Genomic DNA, 19734 nt, shown 5'->3' with positions numbered 1-19734 from the left:
TTTCTGGCATCCCCTGACTTTTTCTGAGAAAATGACGAAATGGTCCCTTATCTTTGGTGGTAAGTTCAAAATGGACCCTTAAGTATCAAACTAAGCTGTTTTGGTCCTCTAAATTTGCCAAAAAATGAGCATTTTTTGTCTCAGGTAGATATTTATCAGATTTTAACTATTAAATTTAACTGATATTATGCCTATCAAAAAGATTTTGCAGTGATTATAAAAATAGAAAATATTTAATGAGAACTCGCATTTCGAAGTATAATTTTTACAGTTTTTCTTTTTTTTGCACATTTCAAGAGTCTTGTGTAGCTTAAGGTGCAATTTCTATTATTTTTGTGTCAATTATAGTTTTTTATCTGCGCTTTTTTAGTTTTTAATGATCAGAGGTTTGTCTATTATTTTTCTGACAGAGACCAAAGGTGTCCACTTTAGGCAAAGTTAAAGGACTAAAACTGACAAGAAGTGATTGCTCATATGATAAGCATTCTCAACTTCTAACCCAAAAGTTGTGGATTTGAGTCACCAAGGAAGCAAAAAGGAAGTCCTAGTGGAGGGGGAAAAAAAGGACTAAAACTGCTCAAATGATACTTCAGAAAGTATTTTGGACCTGCTACCAAAGTTAAGGGACTAATGTTATCATTTTCTACACTTTTTTCCTTTCTTCCATTCGTTTTTAATTTAATTCAATAGAATATTCGGATCCACAAGTGATATATCCCCCGGCTCAAGTCAGAACCCGCGAGACAGAAAAATAAAGTGGGCATAAATGGAGATTATGTCTGCCATGATTTTCTAGAAAATTAAGTTTTTTTTTTTTTTTTAACTTTCAGAAAATGTTTTTTAATATGCAAAAGGTCCTTCTAAATTATGTACGTCTTGTAACTTTGATCCTTAATTACAAGGTATTTTACCCTTTGGATCTTAATTTTCTTCATCCGCTTAGTCGAAATAGTTTTTAGAGATAATGGTTAAATTACACCTTAACTATCACTTTATTGTGAGTTTTCTACCTGAACTATCTGGTCTTTGCGTTTTCTATCTAAATTATCACCAAGTAGTTATCAAAACACACCTCGACTAATATTTGATGGTGTGTGTTGTACATTGTCTTTTTGTGTGTTTAAAAATGGTGTCAAATGACACTCCACATGGAATGAATTAATTGGAAAAATAAAAAAATAAAATAAGAGATAATGGTCAATATCACCTTTTTGCTAGTTTCCAGCACCATCAGATACTAGTCTAGTTGTGTTTTAATAAATAGTTGATGATAGTTTAGGTTGGAAAATGCAACTACTTGATCATTCAGGTGTGTTTTGTTAAATAGTAGGTGATAGTTCAGGTTGGAAACACAAACACCTGATAATTTAGGTAGGAAACTCACAAAAAAGCAATACTTGAGATGTGTTTTTGACTATTATATACTCAATTTACAATAGGTGTATAACTAATATACACTGAATATACATAGGTTTTGCGATGATTATATATAGATTATACACTACATACTGGCTAAAATTTGTTAAAAAAATAAAAAAGAGGTTAAGGTAATTATTTTGTTAAGCTGGGCTACTATATAGGATAGAACTCGAATCTGGATTAATCGAGCCAGTGGGTTCAAAACTTTGGTTATAAATTAAAAAAAAAAAAAAGAGAGAGAGATATTGTGGTCAAGTCAGTTCATTTACTTGACATATATACGCTATCATTTTACCGAGGAAAATGAAATTTCATCCTAAATAAATTCAGCTAGATCCATCTGACATAAATAGTTTAATATAAATATCGAGTGCGAATAAATATTTATTTTGAGATAATGTATGTCCGCCCATGGTAGCACCGTAAATCCACTTTACTAATTGAGTCGTATGCTATACTTATAATAGGACAAGTAAGATATGTCGTTTATGAAAATGCTTCTCTTTCTCTAGGCTTAAAGTGAAAATTACATGCTGTGGTAACTATTTTTTTGTTCTCTTCCGTGTCACATTAAGGGCCAAAAGAGAAGCTATTGTGATTTGCAAATAGGACAACATTGGGTTAAGACAACATTGGGGTTAAGTACTCCATTGAACTATATATTCCAAGTTTATGGGAATAAAACATATCAGAAAGTTACAAATGAGAGGCTTATTAGGTTTATATCATTTGAGGACATCAAAGCAACGTGTACGAAATCTATCTCCATTGTCACAATCATAATTCATCATAAGAACATGTTAAATGAACATCTTCAGTACTATAAATATACCTTGATCTCTCTAAATATTTCATCAACATTCAAACACAAAAATATTAGTGTCCATAGAAAGAATTTAGGTAACTAAAAAGATGGCCTTGACATTCAATTGGAAGCTTGCTTTTGCAGCTCTACTAGTTTTGTTATTCCAGGCTTCTCGAGCAACATCTCGCGGCTTGTATGAAACATCAATGGTCCAGAAACACGAACAGTGGATGGCTCGCTTTGGGCGTGTGTACAAAGATGATGTAGAGAAGGCAAAAAGATTCACAATATTCAAAGACAATGCTGAGTACATCGATTCTGTCAACAAGGCTGGGATCAAGCCTTACAAGTTGGGCATCAATGAGTTTGCAGATTTGACAAATGAGGAATTCACAGCCACTCGCAACAGGTATAGAATGCCTTCTCACCAGAAATCGTCTGAAATTACGTTATTCAAATATGAAAATGTAACTGCTCCAACTACCATGGATTGGAGAAAGGAGGGTGCTGTTACTGGAATTAAAGACCAAGGACAATGTGGTAAGTCAAACTAACTCATCATCATTATTTAACCTCCCTATAAATGAATTTGAAATACTAAACACTAATACGACCTTATTATAATGTAGGATGTTGCTGGGCATTTTCTGCTGTTGCTGCCACAGAAGGAATCAACAAGATCAAAACTGGTAAGTTAATCTCTTTATCCGAGCAGGAACTCGTGGACTGTGACACAAGTTCGGATATGGGATGTGAAGGAGGTCTTATGGATGATGCTTTTAAGTTTATCATCAAGAACCATGGGCTTACTACTGAATCCAATTACCCATACGAGGGAACCGATGGCACTTGCAAAACCGGGAAGGAATCCAACCATGCTGCAGAGATTACTAGTTACGAAGATGTTCCAGCCAACAGCGAGTCTTCTCTACTAAAAGCTGTAGCTAACCAACCTGTATCTGTCGCCATTGATGCTAGTGGATCGGATTTTCAGCTCTATTCAAGCGGTGTTTTTACTGGAGAATGTGGAACTGAGTTAGATCATGGTGTTACAGCAGTTGGATATGGTGAAGCTAGTGATGGGACGCAGTATTGGTTAGTGAAGAACTCATGGGGAACCAATTGGGGCGAGAATGGTTACATTAGAATGCAGAGAAATATTGGTGCTGAAGAAGGACTCTGCGGAATTGCTATGCAAGCTTCTTATCCTACTGCTTAAGTTTTGAAGTTTGTGCAAGTTTGCTATTGGTTCTTCTCTACAGACCATTGTTGGTCACAATGTTCATAAATTATGTGGTGTGTCCAGAATTCTGTGTATGTTATAGACTTGTTTGTACAATTTAAGTGTTAAACCAAAGCTTGTATGTAAAAAGACTGGTAATGTGATGAAATTATAATTAATTGCCTTTCAATCTGTGTATCTTATAGTTTCTGCTTGTTTCTTGCTGGTTTTCATACAAGCACTGCACTAACCAAACAACTTATTTGTATTTAGTACTCACTGACTGTCATTCTTACTTTGTATCTTTGACTGACAGGCTTATAACAGAGTTATCAGCTGTAGGGTATTCAGAGTCTTACAAACACATCCATAACAGTCAATTGATAAAATATAGGAGAGGAGGATTTTTGAGTTAACTGGTAAACTTTTAGTCTGCTCAAACAACTTTTTCAATCGACTTGAAATCATTTCCAGTTACTCAAACTTCAAACTGCAACCATACATTAAAAAATGTTATACAAATCAATTCACATTCAAGGTTAAAATAATTACTTGTCCAGTATTCGTATGTACAATGCAACACGAGGACTTATCCTGGTTTTTAATCCAAGGGATTTTCACTTTTATACACTTATTTTGCTCTGATATAATCCGTTGAGTGATTTTTGCATGATCACCATGAATGTATGGCTTTAAGCACGCTCTCACCAACATATATAACGATGTTTTTCTACTATCGCTCACTACCAACGATCAGATTGTCTACGTTTTCTCCCACCGGAAAACTAATTAAGCATCCACAATAATTAAGCAAATTCATTAAAAAAGTATCCAGACAATTCAGAAATCCCAAAAAAATAAAAATGGAAGAAAATACTTTCACCAACTAGAATAAAAATATCGAAGACATCGAGGAGAAATTTTATATATGCAATTAAGACATCCATCCAAGAACACATTCATGCAATAAACAAATAGGTCAAGGACATTTCTTCTGGATCTTCTCCCTCTTATTACTTGGATTTTCACCTTGGAAGTGCTATCCTCTTTCACCGGATGGTCTTTGGTCATGCTAATCTCTCTCTTCTCAATGCATGCAGAAGAAGTGCTCCTAGCCTGTCAAATTCTTCATGTATCGTCTTCTTAATCATACGTGGATCCAAAATTTAAACCTGATATTTTCAACCTTAAGGTTCTTAACAATAAACTCATCGCATACTTTTAAAATTATGAGTTCAGAATGTAATATAGTTGCTTATCCATATAGATATTTGACTCTTCAATGACTAACCAGGCAACAAAGTTAGGCATCCTTCATAGCAACTTAGCATCTAACTCTATCTGGCATTATAGTGGCCAAAAGTAAGTCATACTTTGTATCAAAGTAGAACACCTTTAAACTAAAAGTATTCCCTATTGATTTCCCAAGATTTGTGACATTTGGGCGTTCATTTGTTCCTAATTAAGTTGTGTCAAAATCTTTTGCCCCACCATTTTCAAAGAAGTTAGGATCATCAAAAACTTACTGGACATCCTATTATGTGTTATAGTTCATTTAATCTGCATATATGCATTCTTTATTATATTAATTATGAAAACAAAATTCTAGCTCAACTGGATTTAGATAAACACGCTTGCTAAAGAAATACAAGCACTGACTACCTTGAGTTGTTTACTCAAGAAGATAATATAGTCTTATAATATGACAAGAAATGTCAATTTATGAAAATTCTTTCTTCTCCGTGTCACAATAGTGGTCAAAAGAGAAGTGATTTTGATTTGCAAATAGACAGAATAGTAGCCAATGAATGAACTTCATTAGTACCTTTATTTCCAAGATTTTGGGAAAAAAACATATCACAAAGTTACAAATGAGAGGCATAAGGGCATAATAGCAGCGTGTACAAAATCTAAAATGTTGTCACAATCAGACATAACATACCGGACATCTCAAGGAATTCTATCATCATGAGAAAATGTTAACAGAACAACAGCTTGAGCACTATAAAAATCTTACTCTCTTACATTTCATCAACAACGTTAAAACACAGAATAGTATTATCACTAGAAAATTCAGGTAGCAAAATATGGCATTGGCATTCAGTTGGAGGCTTGCTTTTGTAGCTCTACTAGTGTTGGAAATGATGGCTTCCCAAGCCACATCTCGCAGCTTGTATGAAGCCTCAATGATCCAGAAACACAAGCGGTGGATGGCTCGCTTTGGGCATGTGTAAAAACCTGATGTAGAGAAAGCAAAAAGATTCAAAATATTTAAAGACAATGCTGAGTACATTGATTCCATCAATAAGGCTGGGATCAAGTCTTACAAGTTAGACATCAATGAATTTGCAGATTTGACAAATGAAGAATTCAAAGCCACTCGCAACGGGTATAGAATGCCTTCCCATCAGAAGTCGGAAACAACATCATTCAAATACGAAAATATAAATGCTCCAGCTACCATGGATTGGAGAAAGGAGGATGTTGTTACTGGAATTAAGGACCAAGGGCAGTGTGGTAAGTCAAACTAACTCATCATTATTTAACCTCCTATAAATTTATCTGCAGCACTAAAACTAACCGACCTTATTATAATGTAGGATGTTGCTGGGCTTTTTCTGCTGTTGCTGCCACAGAAGGAATCAACAAGATCAAAACTGGTAAGTTAATCTCTTTATCTGAGCAGGAACTCGTGGACTGTGACACAAGTTCCGATATGGGATGTGAAGGGGGTCTCATGGATGATGCATTTAAGTTTATCATCAAGAACCATGGGCTTACTACTGAATCAAATTACCCGTACAAGGGAACTGATGGCACTTGCCAAACTGGCAAGGAATCCACCCAAGCTGCCAAGATTACTAGTTACGAAGATGTTCCAGCTAACAGCTAGTCTGCTCTACTAAAAGCTGTAGCTAACCAACCTGTATCAGTCGCCATAGATGCTAGTGGATCGGATTTTCAGTTCTATTCAAGCGGTGTTTTTACTGGAGAATGTGGAACTGAGTTAGATCATGGTGTTACAGCAGTTGGATATGGTGAAGCTAGTGAGTGATGAGACGCAGCATTGGTTAGTGAAGAACTCTTGGGGAACTAGCTGAGGCGAGAATGGTTACATTAGAATGCAAAGAAACATAGATGCTGAAGAAGGACTTTGCAGAATTGCTATGCAAGCTTCTTATCCACTGCTTAAGTTAATAGAAGTTTTGTGCAAGTTTGGCTCTTCTCTAAAGACCATTGTTGGTCACAATGTTCATAATATATGTGGTGTGTCCAGAATTCTGTGTATGTTATAGACTTGTTTCTACAATTTAAGTGTTAAACCAAAGCTTGTATGTAAAAAGACTGGTAATGTGATGAAACTATACTATACTGCCTTTCAATCTCTGTGTAGCCCATAGTCTCGGATCGTTTCTTGGTGGCTTTCATACAAGCACTGGACTAACCAAACAACTTACTGAATTTAGTACTCATTTAAACTACTGACTATTGTTCTCTGTGTTTTTGACTGATAAGCTTATCACAGAGGTACCAACGGTAGTGAATCCAGAGTCTTACAAACACATAATCATAACAATCAACTGATAAATGTACTAGAGGAGGGTGAATGAATGTTTTTGGATTTTTCAGCTAAACTTATAAGCTGTTAGCTCACACAATTTTCAATCAACTTGAAATAGTTTCCACTTATTCAAACTTCCAACTGCAACCATGCATTAAAAAATTGTTTCAAAATCAGTTCAGAATCAAGGTTAAAATAAATAGTTTCTACTATTCATTTGATCAATGAAATAAGTTGGATTAGCATAGTAAATAACTCAAGATATATATAATAATGTAGAAGCTCAAGGAGATGTAAAAAAGAGAAAGGCACAAGGATGATGTAGTCTTCCACGAGTCTTTAGATAAGCATCCAATGTCTTCCGCAAGTCCTTCATCTATTAAATTGCAGTAGCTGAGATCCAAAAGCTTCAGTGAGCGTAACCCTTTAGCAAACGGAGGGAACACTAAATAGACTGCAGCTTGGCCTTCTTCATATTGGTCTTGAAAACCTCAAGGATTTAAGTTAGTTCAACCTTATAATGGAAGGCGGAGGTCATGAAATTAGAGTACTTTTGGCATCAAGATTCTCTAAGTTCTTTAAATCCTCTATACTTTCCGGCAAGGTTTCAAGTTATAGATTCTTCAAACTTGTCAACTTACAAATAATGTTGGGAAGAGTTACCATGTCTTCCAACCAGCTGACTTTACAATAGCAGTTTCCTCATCCCGGAGGATTTTAGGTTGATCTCTAACAAGCAATGCATGCTTCCAAGGAAATGTGGAAAACTTTCTAAACTGGAACACTATTCCAAATCCAGATATTTAAGGGATACCGTGTGAACCTACTTGGAAGCCTCTTAAGGTTCTTGAATTCCTTCAAATTTAAGAAAATGAGCATTTTGCAATACCCCAAGGATTGGTCAACTTCTTCAAGATTTATACATCCCTTCAGATGCAAAGTCTCCCAATTTGGCATTCCCGTGAAATTTGGTGTCTGTATCTTTTAGAGAGGCTGAGAATGAGCATCTTCAAATTTGTCAAATACTGTCCGCAACAAATATATATACCTGAGATACACAAACACACACACACACATATAACTACAAATAGATGGGTGATGCCCGTGCATAACAATGAGATTATTCAGCCTTGTGGTTTTTTAGGGTCTTCAAAACCAAAACGCATGAATTTCATAGCAGAGACTCTCTCTTTTCTAATAATGGGATACCGGCATGAAAAAAAAAAACTAAATACTTTATTTTTACAGAAAATAACTCCAAACTCCATAAATTAAAATAACTACAAATATGTCTATATCAAAAGAAGATTAAAAAGTTACAAGCAAGAGGGGATCTTCTATAATTTCACACGTGAGGGGTTATTTCTTGGTTTCGTCCAATCATTAATAACTTGATTATTTTTAGATAATAGTAGATAGAAACAACGCTAAAAAATGGGAAGTAAGAAACTCAGAGCAAAGAGAAGGGACGCGCCACACGCGCCAAGACAAATTCCCTCTTCTCTTCTCTTCTCTTCCCAAAAAGTAAATCTCTCCGACCACTAACACCGATGTCGGCAGAAACAGTAAATCAGATGCTTCTCAAAGACCAACAACCTTCGTTAATTTCCAACCCCACTTCCTTACATTCTCCAAATATTTCTTTATTCCCCTCCACACCCACTTCTGTTAATGGTCCCCCTATTAAAGATCCTTGGCCCCCCCTTGCTTCCACTCATAGATTCCAAAAATCCCATAACCCTCCACTTGACACAAGGCAATCTCACCCCCACGCTCCAAAACCCCCCTTCTCAAAACCCCCAGATCCAGATCCAAATCTTCCCCCAAAAAACTCGCCAGAACCGACCCACCCTCCCTCAAATTTTCAACCGTCATCTTCTCCGCCTTACCCGCCTCACCCCACCAATGGACAGAACATCTCATCAAAACCAAACCAGCCTCTCTCATCTCTTCAACCGTCATCTTCGCGGACTCCTCAGACCCATCTTACAGCTGTTCAGAACAACTCCTATAAAGGCGCCCTTGACTCTAGGGAACCCACTTCGACCCCGAGTAGAGTCAGACTCCTACCTCGCCCATTTGAAATGCTCCAAGGGAAACCAGTTGTCATCTTCACAGAGGAGGAAAATGATCTACTAGCTGAAACGTGCAAATGGACCATTGTTGGCAGATTCACAAAGAATAGACCCGCCGTTGATGTGATAAGGGAGGAATTTGCTAAGCTCATCCAAAGCAAGGGGAAGATTAGGATTGGCGCCTTTGACCTCTTTCATGTGTTTATTGATTTTGACTTTGAGGAAGATCACTTAAAGGTCTCTGGCAGGAACTTCATTCAATTTGGGAACCATGTCATGAAATTCCAAAAATGGTCCCCCGATTTCAAACCGGAAGTTGAATCCTCTTTGGCTCCTGTGTGGGTCAACTTACCGGATTTACCATGGCATTATTTGAATGGGCTGCTATATGCAGAATTATTGAACCTGTTGGAACTCCTCTGTCCATGGACAAAGCTACTCTGTCCAAAACTAGACCAACAACAGCTAAAATCAGAGTCGAAATTGATTTAGCCAAACCTTTGGTTAGTGAAATTCTACTGGAGATTAGAAAGAAAAATGGCTCTCTAGTCAATATCACTCAAGGTGTCGAATATGAAGCTATTCCACCCTATTGTTTCCATTGTAAGAAGAAGGGGCATGAAGACTACAAGTGCAGAATTCAACACCCTGAACTCAAAAATGGAGGTTTGAACACGAGGGGAGCAATGTTCCCTGGGGTTAATAACATCTCTAAGAGAAATCCTTCTGTGAACAAAGCCAAAGAAAATCAGAATGCCATGAGTGTCGAAAATACCCCAGTTGTTACTCTTGAGGCCCCGGTCTGTTCCATCCCACTTTCAGACCAGGTCATGGTGGAAGCTATTACTAACGGGCAAGACAATGAGGGATGGCAGGATGTGAAGAGGAAAAAAGGTAGGGGGATGGGCCACCTTGCCAAATCTGGTTCAAGCGCCCCGAAACAAGACCCTTCAAGTAAGCAGTGGATGCCTTTAATTCAGCCTGGAGGAGGGAACTCTCATGACATGACGACTAGAGGGAAAAATTTGGCTATTGTCTCTCACACTGAGCAGGGGGATAAGATTAATACGGAAGTTGAAGTCCAATCGAGCTTAGGGAATAGAGTGCAAATCCCTACATGCCAACAGGTGGGCCTCACTAAACGGGGAACACAAGACAGAAAGAAGAACTTGGCGAAGAAGGCTAAGAAGTCTAGAGTATTGAAAGGTACCAGAACAGCTACTAAGGTGAAACAGGGAAAGGTTACTGATTTTCCAGAGGCTGTGGATCATCCAGATATCTGGGAGAGTACTTTAAGTCAAGTCCAGTCTACAGTGAAAGTATCTCTTTTGAATGCTGCCCCTAAGAGAAAGAAATTCACCTCTACAGTGAAAGTTCCACCTGAGCTCATTATAGGGAAAGGGAATACCTCTCCCACTGGTTATCTCCCCCCTCCCCGTCATTTTGGTTTGGACCCGAATCTGGAGAACATCATTGCTATCAGGAAAAATATTAAGAAAGGAGAAGAAGGTAAACTTTGCCTGTTGAATTCTCAGACCTGGGAAGATATCCCTGCCTCCTCTGATATAGCCTTGATAGACCCAGGAGGACTTGATCTTGCCCCTATTAGTACTGAGATAGGGCCCACGAGACCACTAAACTTGGTTAATTCTGATATACTCATGGAAGATGATTCTGATGGGTTTGAATCTTCTAAATCTGATGATTATCATGACTTTGGAGGATTTGAACCTTCTGATAGTGTGTTACAGGAGAATTCTACAAATAAAGTCAAATATAATGTGTCATTTTTTAACAACTTATCACCCAGGGGTTTGTCCAGCTCCGGAGATGTGATGCAAAAAGCTTTGAAAAAAGGCTCAAAAACCTTCTCCTCGAATGTTTCCCATGATTGATACAATTTCATGGAATGTGAGGGGCATTGGGTCCCAAGGAGCAACTGAAAGAATCAAACTCCTAAAGAAACAACACAAGCTTTCCTTACTAATCCTCCAAGAACCTATGGCTGGAGCAGAGAAGATAGACAGATTCAAAAGGGCACTTGACTTCCCTTTTGCGTTTTCTAATTGTTCAAATAAAATTTGGGTTCTATGGAATCCGGACTTCACCATTGACATTCTTGAGGACAAAGACCAGCAAGTTCTACTGAAACTACTTTACTTGAACAATCCGAACATTTTTTACATCACTGTTGTCTATGGAAAGTGTGATGAAGCTCTTAGAATGGAACTGTGGGATGACCTAAGAAACACTGCTGAAAGAATCCAAGGCCCCTGGGGGGTAGTTGGTGACTTTAATGTGATTACCTGTTGTGAAGAGAAACAAGGGGGGAGACCTTTTAGAATTGAAGACTGTGTTAACTTTCTCTCTTGTCTAGCTGATTGTGGTCTGCAGGATGCAGGATTCTTTGGTTCAAATTTCACTTGGTGCGACAACAGGGATCCTCCTAACACCATTTGGGAGAGGCTCGATAGGCTGGTTTACAACTCTGAATGGTTTGATACGTTTGGCTCAACTTTGGTTACCCACCTGTCTAGGACAGGATCTGATCATGCCCCCCTTCTTATTCATGCTGGCACTGAGGAGATGAATTTTATCAAGTATTTCAAGTTTTTAAATATCTGGACTGAACATGAAGATTATTTATCCATTGTCAAAGAGGCTTGGGAGATCAATGCAACTGGAATCCCCTTCAGGCTCTCCATCAGAAGATTAAAAATGTTTGCTCCAAGTTAAGTGCGTGGTCGAGGATAGCATTCGGGGACATCTATGAAGAGCCCAAGAGACTTGAAATCTTGATTAGAAGTTTAGAGGAGGCCATGATCTTGGATGCCTCTGCTGAAATTAGAATGCAACTTGCTAGGGCCAGAGCTGAATTTTCCAGGTTTCTGATTCTCCAAGACACTATACTAAGGCAAAAGGCAAGAGTTAGGTGGCTTTCTGAAGGAGATACCAACTCGGCTTTCTTTCATGGGATAATCAAAGGGAGAAGGAAGAGGTTAAACATCCAAAAGATTAGAGATGAAGATGATAATCTATTTGAAGGAACTGCTGCTATTGCTGAAGCAGCAGTGGATTTTTTTCAGAAGCTCTTCTCACCTGAATCAACCACTGATGAACCCACCTCTTTGAATGTTATCCAAAGCGTAGTTTCTGATGAAGATAATAGATTTTTGATTGCCATTCCCTCCAGAGAAGAGATTAAGGAGATTGTTTTCCAACTTGATCCAGATAGTGCCCCTGGTCCGGATGGACTAAGTGGCAAGTTCTACCAGAGTTCATGGCCTGTTATTGCTGAAGATGTTTTTCTTGCAGTTAAAGCCTTTTTTGAAGGATCTACTCTTCCTAAGTTTTTCACCCATACTTGCTTAGTCATGGTTCCTAAAGTGGAATTCCCCCAACACTTTACGGACATAAGGCCTATTAGTCTTTGCAATGTGTCCTCCAAAATCATTTCTAAACTCCTTACTGCTAGACTAAGTGGTTTGCTTCCTAGGATTATCTCTCCTAATCAAAGTGGTTTTGTGAAAGGGAGAGCAATTTCTGAAAACATTATCCTTGCCCAGGAAATTGTTAATGATATTGGGAAACCAGTGGATGGGGAAAATGTTTTGTTGAAACTTGACATGGCTAAGGCCTATGATAGGGTGTCCTGGTCCTTCCTCTGTAACATGCTAAGGAAAATGGGCTTTGATGAAAGATGGGTGGATATTGTGTTCAGATTCATTTCAAACAATTAGTACTCTGTGATTGTAAATGGTGGAAGACATGGTTTTTTCCAATCAGGAAGAGGTTTAAGGCAAGGGGACCCCCTCTCCCCTTCCCTTTTTGTTTTAACAGCAGAGTTACTTTCTCAATCCCTCAACCAGTTGAACAGCAACAGGAGATTTATTGGCTTCACCATGAGCAATCAGGGGCCACAAATTAACCACCTTGCATTTGCAGATGATACCATTTTGTTTTGCAATGGTGGTAGAACTTCTATAAGACTGATGCTTAAAACCTTGGCAAAGTATGAGGCTATATCAGGGCAAAAGATCAACAAGGCAAAATGTAGCTTCTCTGTTGCTATCAAGACTGATCTGGAAACCATCAGTAGGTTGGAGACTCTCACAGGAATGAAGTATGAGCCACTTCCCATTAAATACCTTGGTTGCCCATTATACTCAGGGAGAAAAAAGAATGAGTATTTCTCTGCCATGGTCTCCAAAGTCATCAATAGGGTCAGAGGTTGGCACTTGAAGTTTCTATCAACTGGGGGGAAAGCAGTTCTCATCAGACATGTCCTTCTGGCCTTGAACATTCACACTCTTGCTGCTGTTCATCCCACTAAAGGAGCCATTGAAGACATTGAAAGATACCTAGCTAGGTTCTTCTGGTCTGGGCAAGACAACAATACTAGACAACACTGGATAGCTTGGCATAAGCTTTGTCTTCCCTATGATGAGGGTGGTGCTAATTTTAGGAGAGTTGATGACATTTGCAAAGCATTCACAGCCAAGCAATGGTGGAAACTCAGGACTACTAACTCTTTTTTGTCTCAATTTTGCAGGGCAAAGTATGGTAGCATTAATCATCTTATATTCATGAAATGGGTTACTGGCCAATCCCACAGTTGGCAAGCTATGTGTAAGATCAAATTTGAGGTAGAGCAACATATCCTGTGGAAAGTGGGAAGGGGCAATCTAAGTTTCTGGTATGATAATTGGACCAATTTCGGTCCCCTTTGTAGTAGCCTACCTGATGATGCTGAATACGACAACACTAGAGTTTGTGAAGTGCTTAGAAATGGTGAATGGGTCTGGGCAGTGCTCAGGATTCCCCCTCCAGATGCAGTCAAGAACTTGGTGAACTCTGTCCACATTATTCTTAACCAGGAATTAGATGACACAGCAGTATGGACTCCGAGCACGAATGGAAAATTTTCAGTCTCCTCTGCTTGGGAGTGCTTGAGACAGAGAAATGAGGTTACAGCTTTTGACAAGAGCATCTGGCACAAGGATGTGCCCTTCAAGAAGACCTTTATGACATGGAGAGCAGCCCACAACAGGGTGGCAACAGTTGACAACATTGGAAAATTTGGAATTGACTTGAGTACTACTTGCTTTTGTTGTCCTGAACCTTCCATGACCCCCGGAGAGGAAGATTGTGAGCATTTGTTTTATAGGGGTCAATTTGCCCAAAAACTGTGGAGTATATTTGCTGGTAGGATAGGGATCCCTTTTACCGGTTTGAATCTAAGAACTATGCTCTCCTACTGCTGGAAATTTAAGAACAAAAACTCAATAGCTTCGTATGTGTGCAAGATCATGGCTCCTATCATCATTTGGGAGTTATGGAGGTCGAGATGTGCTAGCAAGTTTGGCAATGAAAAACCTGCAGTTCTGAGGTCTAAAAGTTTAATTACTTTTAACATTGTGCAAATTATGAAAGCTCATTTCAAAGGGGTTGCAGTGGGGAACACTTGGGAGGACATTTGCAAGTTGTTTGACCTCAAACTAGTGGAATTATGCTACAAAAGAGTGATATGGATGAAGCCACCTATCCCTTTTGTCAAAGTCAACAGTGATGGAAGCTGCATAAATAGCAATTGTGGAGGAGGAGGAGTAGTGAGGTACTATACTGGAAAAACTTTGATGGCATACAGCCTTCCACTTGGCCAAGGAAATAGCAACTGGGCGGAGGCTCATGCTTTGTTGTTTGGACTGCAATGGTGTATAGAGCAGGGTATGTCGTTCATTATGGGAGAAACTGACTCTTTACTCATACAAAAGTGCACTCAAGGAGACTGGACAGTTCCATGGAGAATTTCTGAAACAATCTCAAAGATCCAAACGTTGATTCAAGGGAGAGGAATTACCATCCAACATTGCTTTCGGGAAGCCAATCAAGTTGCGGACAAGTTAGCTTCTTTAAGTCACCATCTGCAAGAGACACACATCTACACTAGTTTTGATATAATGCCAAGACAAATCAAAGGTTTACTTAACGTCGATAGATGGCAACTTCCAACCTTTCGAGCCAGGGGAAAAAGACCGGGTGTGCTTACCTTGGAGCCACCATGACCTTTTTAGCTTTATTATCACTGTAGGGTTGGAACTGATGTTGTTCTTAGGCTCATTTTCCTCAAATTAGAGGGTCTGATTGCTTGCATCAGACCCACAAAGTGTTCTAGAGGGCCAGGCTATCCCCTCTCTCTACAAACTGTAACTTTTTGACAAAGTGGTAATAAAAGTGTGACTTGGAATTAAAAAAAAAAAGATAGAAACAACGCTTGTAAGGAGTCAAATTATAATACTCATATAAGCAACGTGCTATTGAGAGAATTTGGTGGTAGTTGTAAGCGGATTCACAAGCATTGCTTCTAAAGAGATGTAGAACTTGACTTCCTAACTGTGTCAATCTTTGCTTGCAAGTTGTTAGATGGACTAGTGTAGCTCAAAGTATTATAGAAGGTCCTTTCCTTTGTTTGGAAGCCTCCCTTTTAAAACCACATTCACAAAGATTTCTTCTCTAGCTAGCCTCAGTATACTTGGCTAATCCAATCCCAATAAGGAAACGAAGTCTTGTGCTTTTGGGAAAATTTTAGATGTAGCGAAAGTTGGAAGCTAGCATTGCGTATAATGAAGTTGTTTCTCCCTTATTTTTCGTGAAATTTTGAATGTCATTTTAGCAAGATTTTGTTTATTGAGGTGAAAAAGAAAGACAATAAATACATTGAAATGAAGAAGTTGAAGATATTGCTTGTGTACTGTAGAGGGAGATCAGAAAGATTTACTGGCAGCTTAATGCAGATTTTCATAGAGGCATAGGATAGGCTACAAGCATAATGTAAAAGGAGGTAATCTGTTCTCAGGGTAGTTCAGAAGTAGCCTGTCATTTAGTTCCTTCTCCAAGTCAAGCATTAGCATAATACATCAATTAGTAAATTAAACTAACCCTCAACTCAGACTACAAAATCCCCTTCCCCTCATTTCTCTCCTGCAAAAGTTAAACAGTTAAATATAAGAAAACAAATAGACAAGTTTTCACCTTTAAGTGGAAGTGGCCACATATTTATAACTTTCATGAATATTTGATTGTTATATTCCAATGTTGTACAAAAATATTGTCTAAAAACTTCTTCAGCAAATTATACAATTGTTGAGGCTGTAGACTCGAGCGTCGAACTCAAAGTAGAAAATCTGAATGGCTTTGCTGGTTGCTCCAAAGTGTTCAATGGCGATCCTTCTGATTGTGATGGAGAACCTATGAAAGGTTTTGGTGGGATTTGCAAGGTCTCCAAGCTGCTTTCTAACATTTCAATTACCTTATCAATGGCTGGCCTTTGCAAGGGGTCTGTTTGGATGCACCACAAACCAACTAATATCATTTTCTTCGCAATCTCTTCTTCTTCATTGGTCATCATATCTCTTATATTTAGGTCTTCATCCAGAAAAATTCGTTGATAAGCCCAACGTGGAAAGTATATCTCACTGTTATGGCTTCTTTCAGCATTGTAGTTCTTTCTTCCTCCGACCATTTCGAGAACCATCATTCCATAGCTGTAAACATCAGATTTGTGTGACACTCCTCCAAAATTTCTACTAAACACCTCTGGAGCTATGTAACCGATGGTTCCTCGAGCTTCTATTGTAGACATTATGCTCTCTTGTCGAGTACAAAATTTTGCTAAACCAAAATCAGATATCTTGGGACAAAAGTCCTCGTCCAGGAGAATGTTGTGAGGTTTTATGTCAAAATGCAAAATTCGGGAGTTGCACCCTCTATGCAAATATTCCAATCCTCGAGCTATCCCGAGTGCAATTTTGTACAACATCTCCCATTCCATGTTAGAATCTTCGTTGTATATGTGTTTATCAAGAGATCCATTTGGCATGAACTCATAAATAAGAGCTTTTTCCCGACTATTCAAACAAAATCCCAACAGATTAACAACATTGACATGAGAAGTTCGACTGATGCTTGCAACTTCGTTAATGAACTCTTCTCCATTCCCCTTGGTCTCTTTTAAGATCTTCACAGCAACAGGATGACCATTAAGGTTACCTTTGTAGACCCCTCCATAACCCCCTTCTCCAAGTTTCTCTTTAAAGGAATTTGTCATTTTCTTAATGTCTGAATAGCTATATGCCGTTGGGGCTAGGGATCCATACTGCCTCAGCAAGACTTCAACATTGTGTTTTCTTGTTGGCGTCTTCTTTGTTTTCCTAATTCGTAAGCAGCACATCAAGCAGCAGGTTACCGCGAATGCTGCTCCAACCGCAATTAATGCTATGAATGGACAGAAGAAAAAAAGAAGGCGTGTGAGGTCAGCGATCAGTATCAGATAAACTGTTTTTATGTAAATGCAGTTGAATCAACTGCTGCAACAAGAAATGTTTATTGGCTTTTCTTGAGGAGAGGAAGATAATAAGAGAAATCAAGGTGCCCAAATTCAAAAAATAGTCACCTATTGCAACCTTCAATCCGATTCTTTTACTTCCTGAAACGGGGACATAAAAGGTGATCATCTGATACCAAAAAAAAATAATTAATCTCAATAAAGTGTAACTAGTGAACTGCTATCACCTAAGTCTTGAACATTTTTTCCTTTGATATGCTCAATACACAACAGAAGAAATCATTGAAAAGGGAAGTTGGCTTGCCTTTTCTTTTTTTTTTTTTCCTCAATTTAGGAATTAAGAAGATATTCTCTAATCAATAAATGGAAATCTGGTCAAACATGGATTAAAAACTTATAATTTCTAGATTTACCAGGAAGGCATGTTTTGGGCTGGGTTTGGTCTTTGCAAATGCACATAAACTCATTACTTTGAGCACCACAGTGCCCTCCACTATTCTGGCAATCTCTACAATTAGTCTCATCCCACTGCAGAAAGAATCCCCCTAGCAGAACTTGTCTGTAATTCATTTTTAGCAATCTCTCTAGAGAATCAACCTCAACAAGGGCATTAACAGGATCCTGACACAATTCGACTGAATAGTTATAGTGCTCCAGAAGATCAGTTCTATAAACCGCAAAAGAATAGTGACTGGTATTGCTGGCACAATCCAAAGCATATGTCTCTCTTGCATAACGTTGAGTGCAGTCATAGAAGAAGAAGAGATCTGCAGTGTTAGGCCCCAAGGAAAATGGAGTACCCCTGATGCTAAAATTATGTCTTGGTACTGGACATCTGTTGTCTTCATCAATCACATCTGCTTTGGCTAGCAGAATCGAATGGTTTGTATAAAATACTTCTTTAATAATAAATTCCTCCCCAGAAATATGATAAGATGGTTTAAGTTTGTTGCAGGTGACTTTAAAAGCTGTTAAGCCACAGTAGGATGGTTGTTTATCAGGAATCCAGAAGGGGTATGATATCTTCACCCCATTACCACAACTCTGTGCAACGCAAGCACTAGAATTGAGGTATATAGAGAGAGTGTCATCTGCCAAGGTGATGAAAAGAATGGCAATGAAAAGAACATAAACAGATTTCTCGGCCATGAATAGGCTTTGAAGGTTCGTATGATGTCTAAAAACAAGAACAAAGGACTAAGGGAGAAGGGGAAACAGGACAAAAGATACTTTACTTTATATTATATTATTACTTTACTTTACTTTACTACTTGGAAGAGGAAGTTTGGTCGTCTCTTTTTAATACAAACTAATAATGTCCAAAAAAAAAGTGTACCCCATAAAGGGTGGATCTCATACTAAACAACATCAAGCAATATTAAAAAAAAAAAAAAAAGTGAAACTCACCATCTCCAAACTCACTGTAAAAAAAACAAGTGAACCCCATATTAACAAAATCAAGCAATATCAAAAAAAAAAAAGTGAACCTCATATTAAAAAAGAAATAATGTAAAAAAAAAAAGTGCAGACTTTGTATTCGTTGTAAACACTAATATACTAAAGTTTTAAATACAGAGTACAAACTACAATATTATATTAATCGTGTTTTGAACATAGTATATATATATATATATATATATATATATATATATATATATATATATATATATATATATATATATATATATATATATATATATATATGTGCATAAAAATAGTGCAAATTAATAATGTAAAAAAAAAGTGTACTTCATATTAAAAAATCAAACAATATTAATGTAATTTCCAAAGTATCCCATTAAGTCAATAATGATGAATTCATTGTCACGTGCGTATCAATCCATTAGTGGGAGCAAATGAAATTACTTTCCTTCAAAAAGTTAACTAGTCAAACCATACAGTTTTTTTATATATATTAGCCTGAGATCTAATATAGATATTAAACTGTTGTATTTGTTATTTCGCTAGTCATTTCTTTGTTATGTTCACTAAAATAAATATACTTAAAATATTTATATTTTAAAATAAGATAGAACTTAATTACTTTTTTATTTTTATTCTTACTCTAATAAATGTGAAAAGAGATTAATGTCGTAAAAAAAATATAAAATGGAGATCAAATAATGAATAAAGTAAATTAGAATTATAATTCTAATCAACGTTTTCTTAAAAAAATCCAAAAGACAACATGACAAGTGAAATGAGCTAAACCGAGAATATTTACCAAAAATTAAAAAATAATATTTCTTCGTTTAAATATAAAATCAATTTCTACTTTGTTTCATTTTAAACATGTAAAATTAATTT

The 19734-nt window shown here is 37.5% G+C and overlaps 3 protein-coding genes and 1 pseudogene across 3 annotated transcripts; 3 read left to right on the top strand and 1 right to left on the bottom strand.

Moving 5' to 3' along the window:
- Positions 1-2331: 2331 nt before the first annotated feature.
- On the top strand, positions 2332-3569 carry LOC132602424 (senescence-specific cysteine protease SAG39-like). Its single transcript, XM_060315278.1, has 2 exons — positions 2332-2764; positions 2854-3569. The coding sequence occupies exons 1-2, from the start codon at positions 2332-2334 to the stop codon at positions 3441-3443; spliced, it is 1023 nt and encodes a 340-aa protein (XP_060171261.1). The 3' UTR covers positions 3444-3569.
- A 1964-nt stretch (positions 3570-5533) lies between these two features.
- On the top strand, positions 5534-7076 carry LOC132602422 (senescence-specific cysteine protease SAG39-like; annotated as a pseudogene).
- A 4008-nt stretch (positions 7077-11084) lies between these two features.
- Positions 11085-15148, top strand: LOC132601740 (uncharacterized). Its single transcript, XM_060314805.1, has 3 exons — positions 11085-11683; positions 11743-12730; positions 12824-15148. Exons 1-3 carry the CDS (start codon positions 11085-11087, stop codon positions 15146-15148), a joined length of 3912 nt encoding a protein of 1303 aa, XP_060170788.1.
- Positions 15149-16029: 881 nt separating this feature from the next.
- LOC132603808 (LEAF RUST 10 DISEASE-RESISTANCE LOCUS RECEPTOR-LIKE PROTEIN KINASE-like 2.5) lies at positions 16030-18863 on the bottom strand. The gene is made up of 3 exons (XM_060317056.1): positions 17841-18863; positions 17536-17568; positions 16030-17357 (listed from the first exon to the last, which is right to left on the bottom strand). Exons 1-3 carry the CDS (start codon positions 18574-18576, stop codon positions 16216-16218), a joined length of 1911 nt encoding a protein of 636 aa, XP_060173039.1. The 5' UTR covers positions 18577-18863; the 3' UTR covers positions 16030-16215.
- Between the last annotated feature and the right edge of the window lie 871 nt (positions 18864-19734).

Source organism: Lycium barbarum, chromosome 7, assembly GCF_019175385.1.
Source record: "Lycium barbarum isolate Lr01 chromosome 7, ASM1917538v2, whole genome shotgun sequence".
NCBI classification, from domain to species: Eukaryota; Viridiplantae; Streptophyta; class Magnoliopsida; order Solanales; family Solanaceae; genus Lycium; species Lycium barbarum.
Note: the sequence above shows the minus strand (reverse complement) of the source record. Positions and strands in the feature narration are given on the sequence as shown.

Coding starts and splice junctions, on each gene's coding strand:
- LOC132602424 (XM_060315278.1), top strand. CDS start 2,332: ATGGCCTTGACATTCAATTGGAAGCTTGCTTTTGCAGCTCTACTAGTT. Junction 2,765..2,853: donor TAAAGACCAAGGACAATGTG/GTAAGTCAAACT, acceptor ATTATAATGTAG/GATGTTGCTGGGCATTTTCT.
- LOC132601740 (XM_060314805.1), top strand. CDS start 11,085: ATGGCTGGAGCAGAGAAGATAGACAGATTCAAAAGGGCACTTGACTTC. Junction 11,684..11,742: donor GAGGAGATGAATTTTATCAA/GTATTTCAAGTT, acceptor CCATTGTCAAAG/AGGCTTGGGAGATCAATGCA. Junction 12,731..12,823: donor TGGCTAAGGCCTATGATAGG/GTGTCCTGGTCC, acceptor TCAAACAATTAG/TACTCTGTGATTGTAAATGG.
- LOC132603808 (XM_060317056.1), bottom strand. CDS start 18,576: ATGGCCGAGAAATCTGTTTATGTTCTTTTCATTGCCATTCTTTTCATC. Junction 17,569..17,840: donor GCCCAAAACATGCCTTCCTG/GTAAATCTAGAA, acceptor TCCCCGTTTCAG/GAAGTAAAAGAATCGGATTG. Junction 17,358..17,535: donor CGGATTGAAGGTTGCAATAG/GTGACTATTTTT, acceptor GTCCATTCATAG/CATTAATTGCGGTTGGAGCA.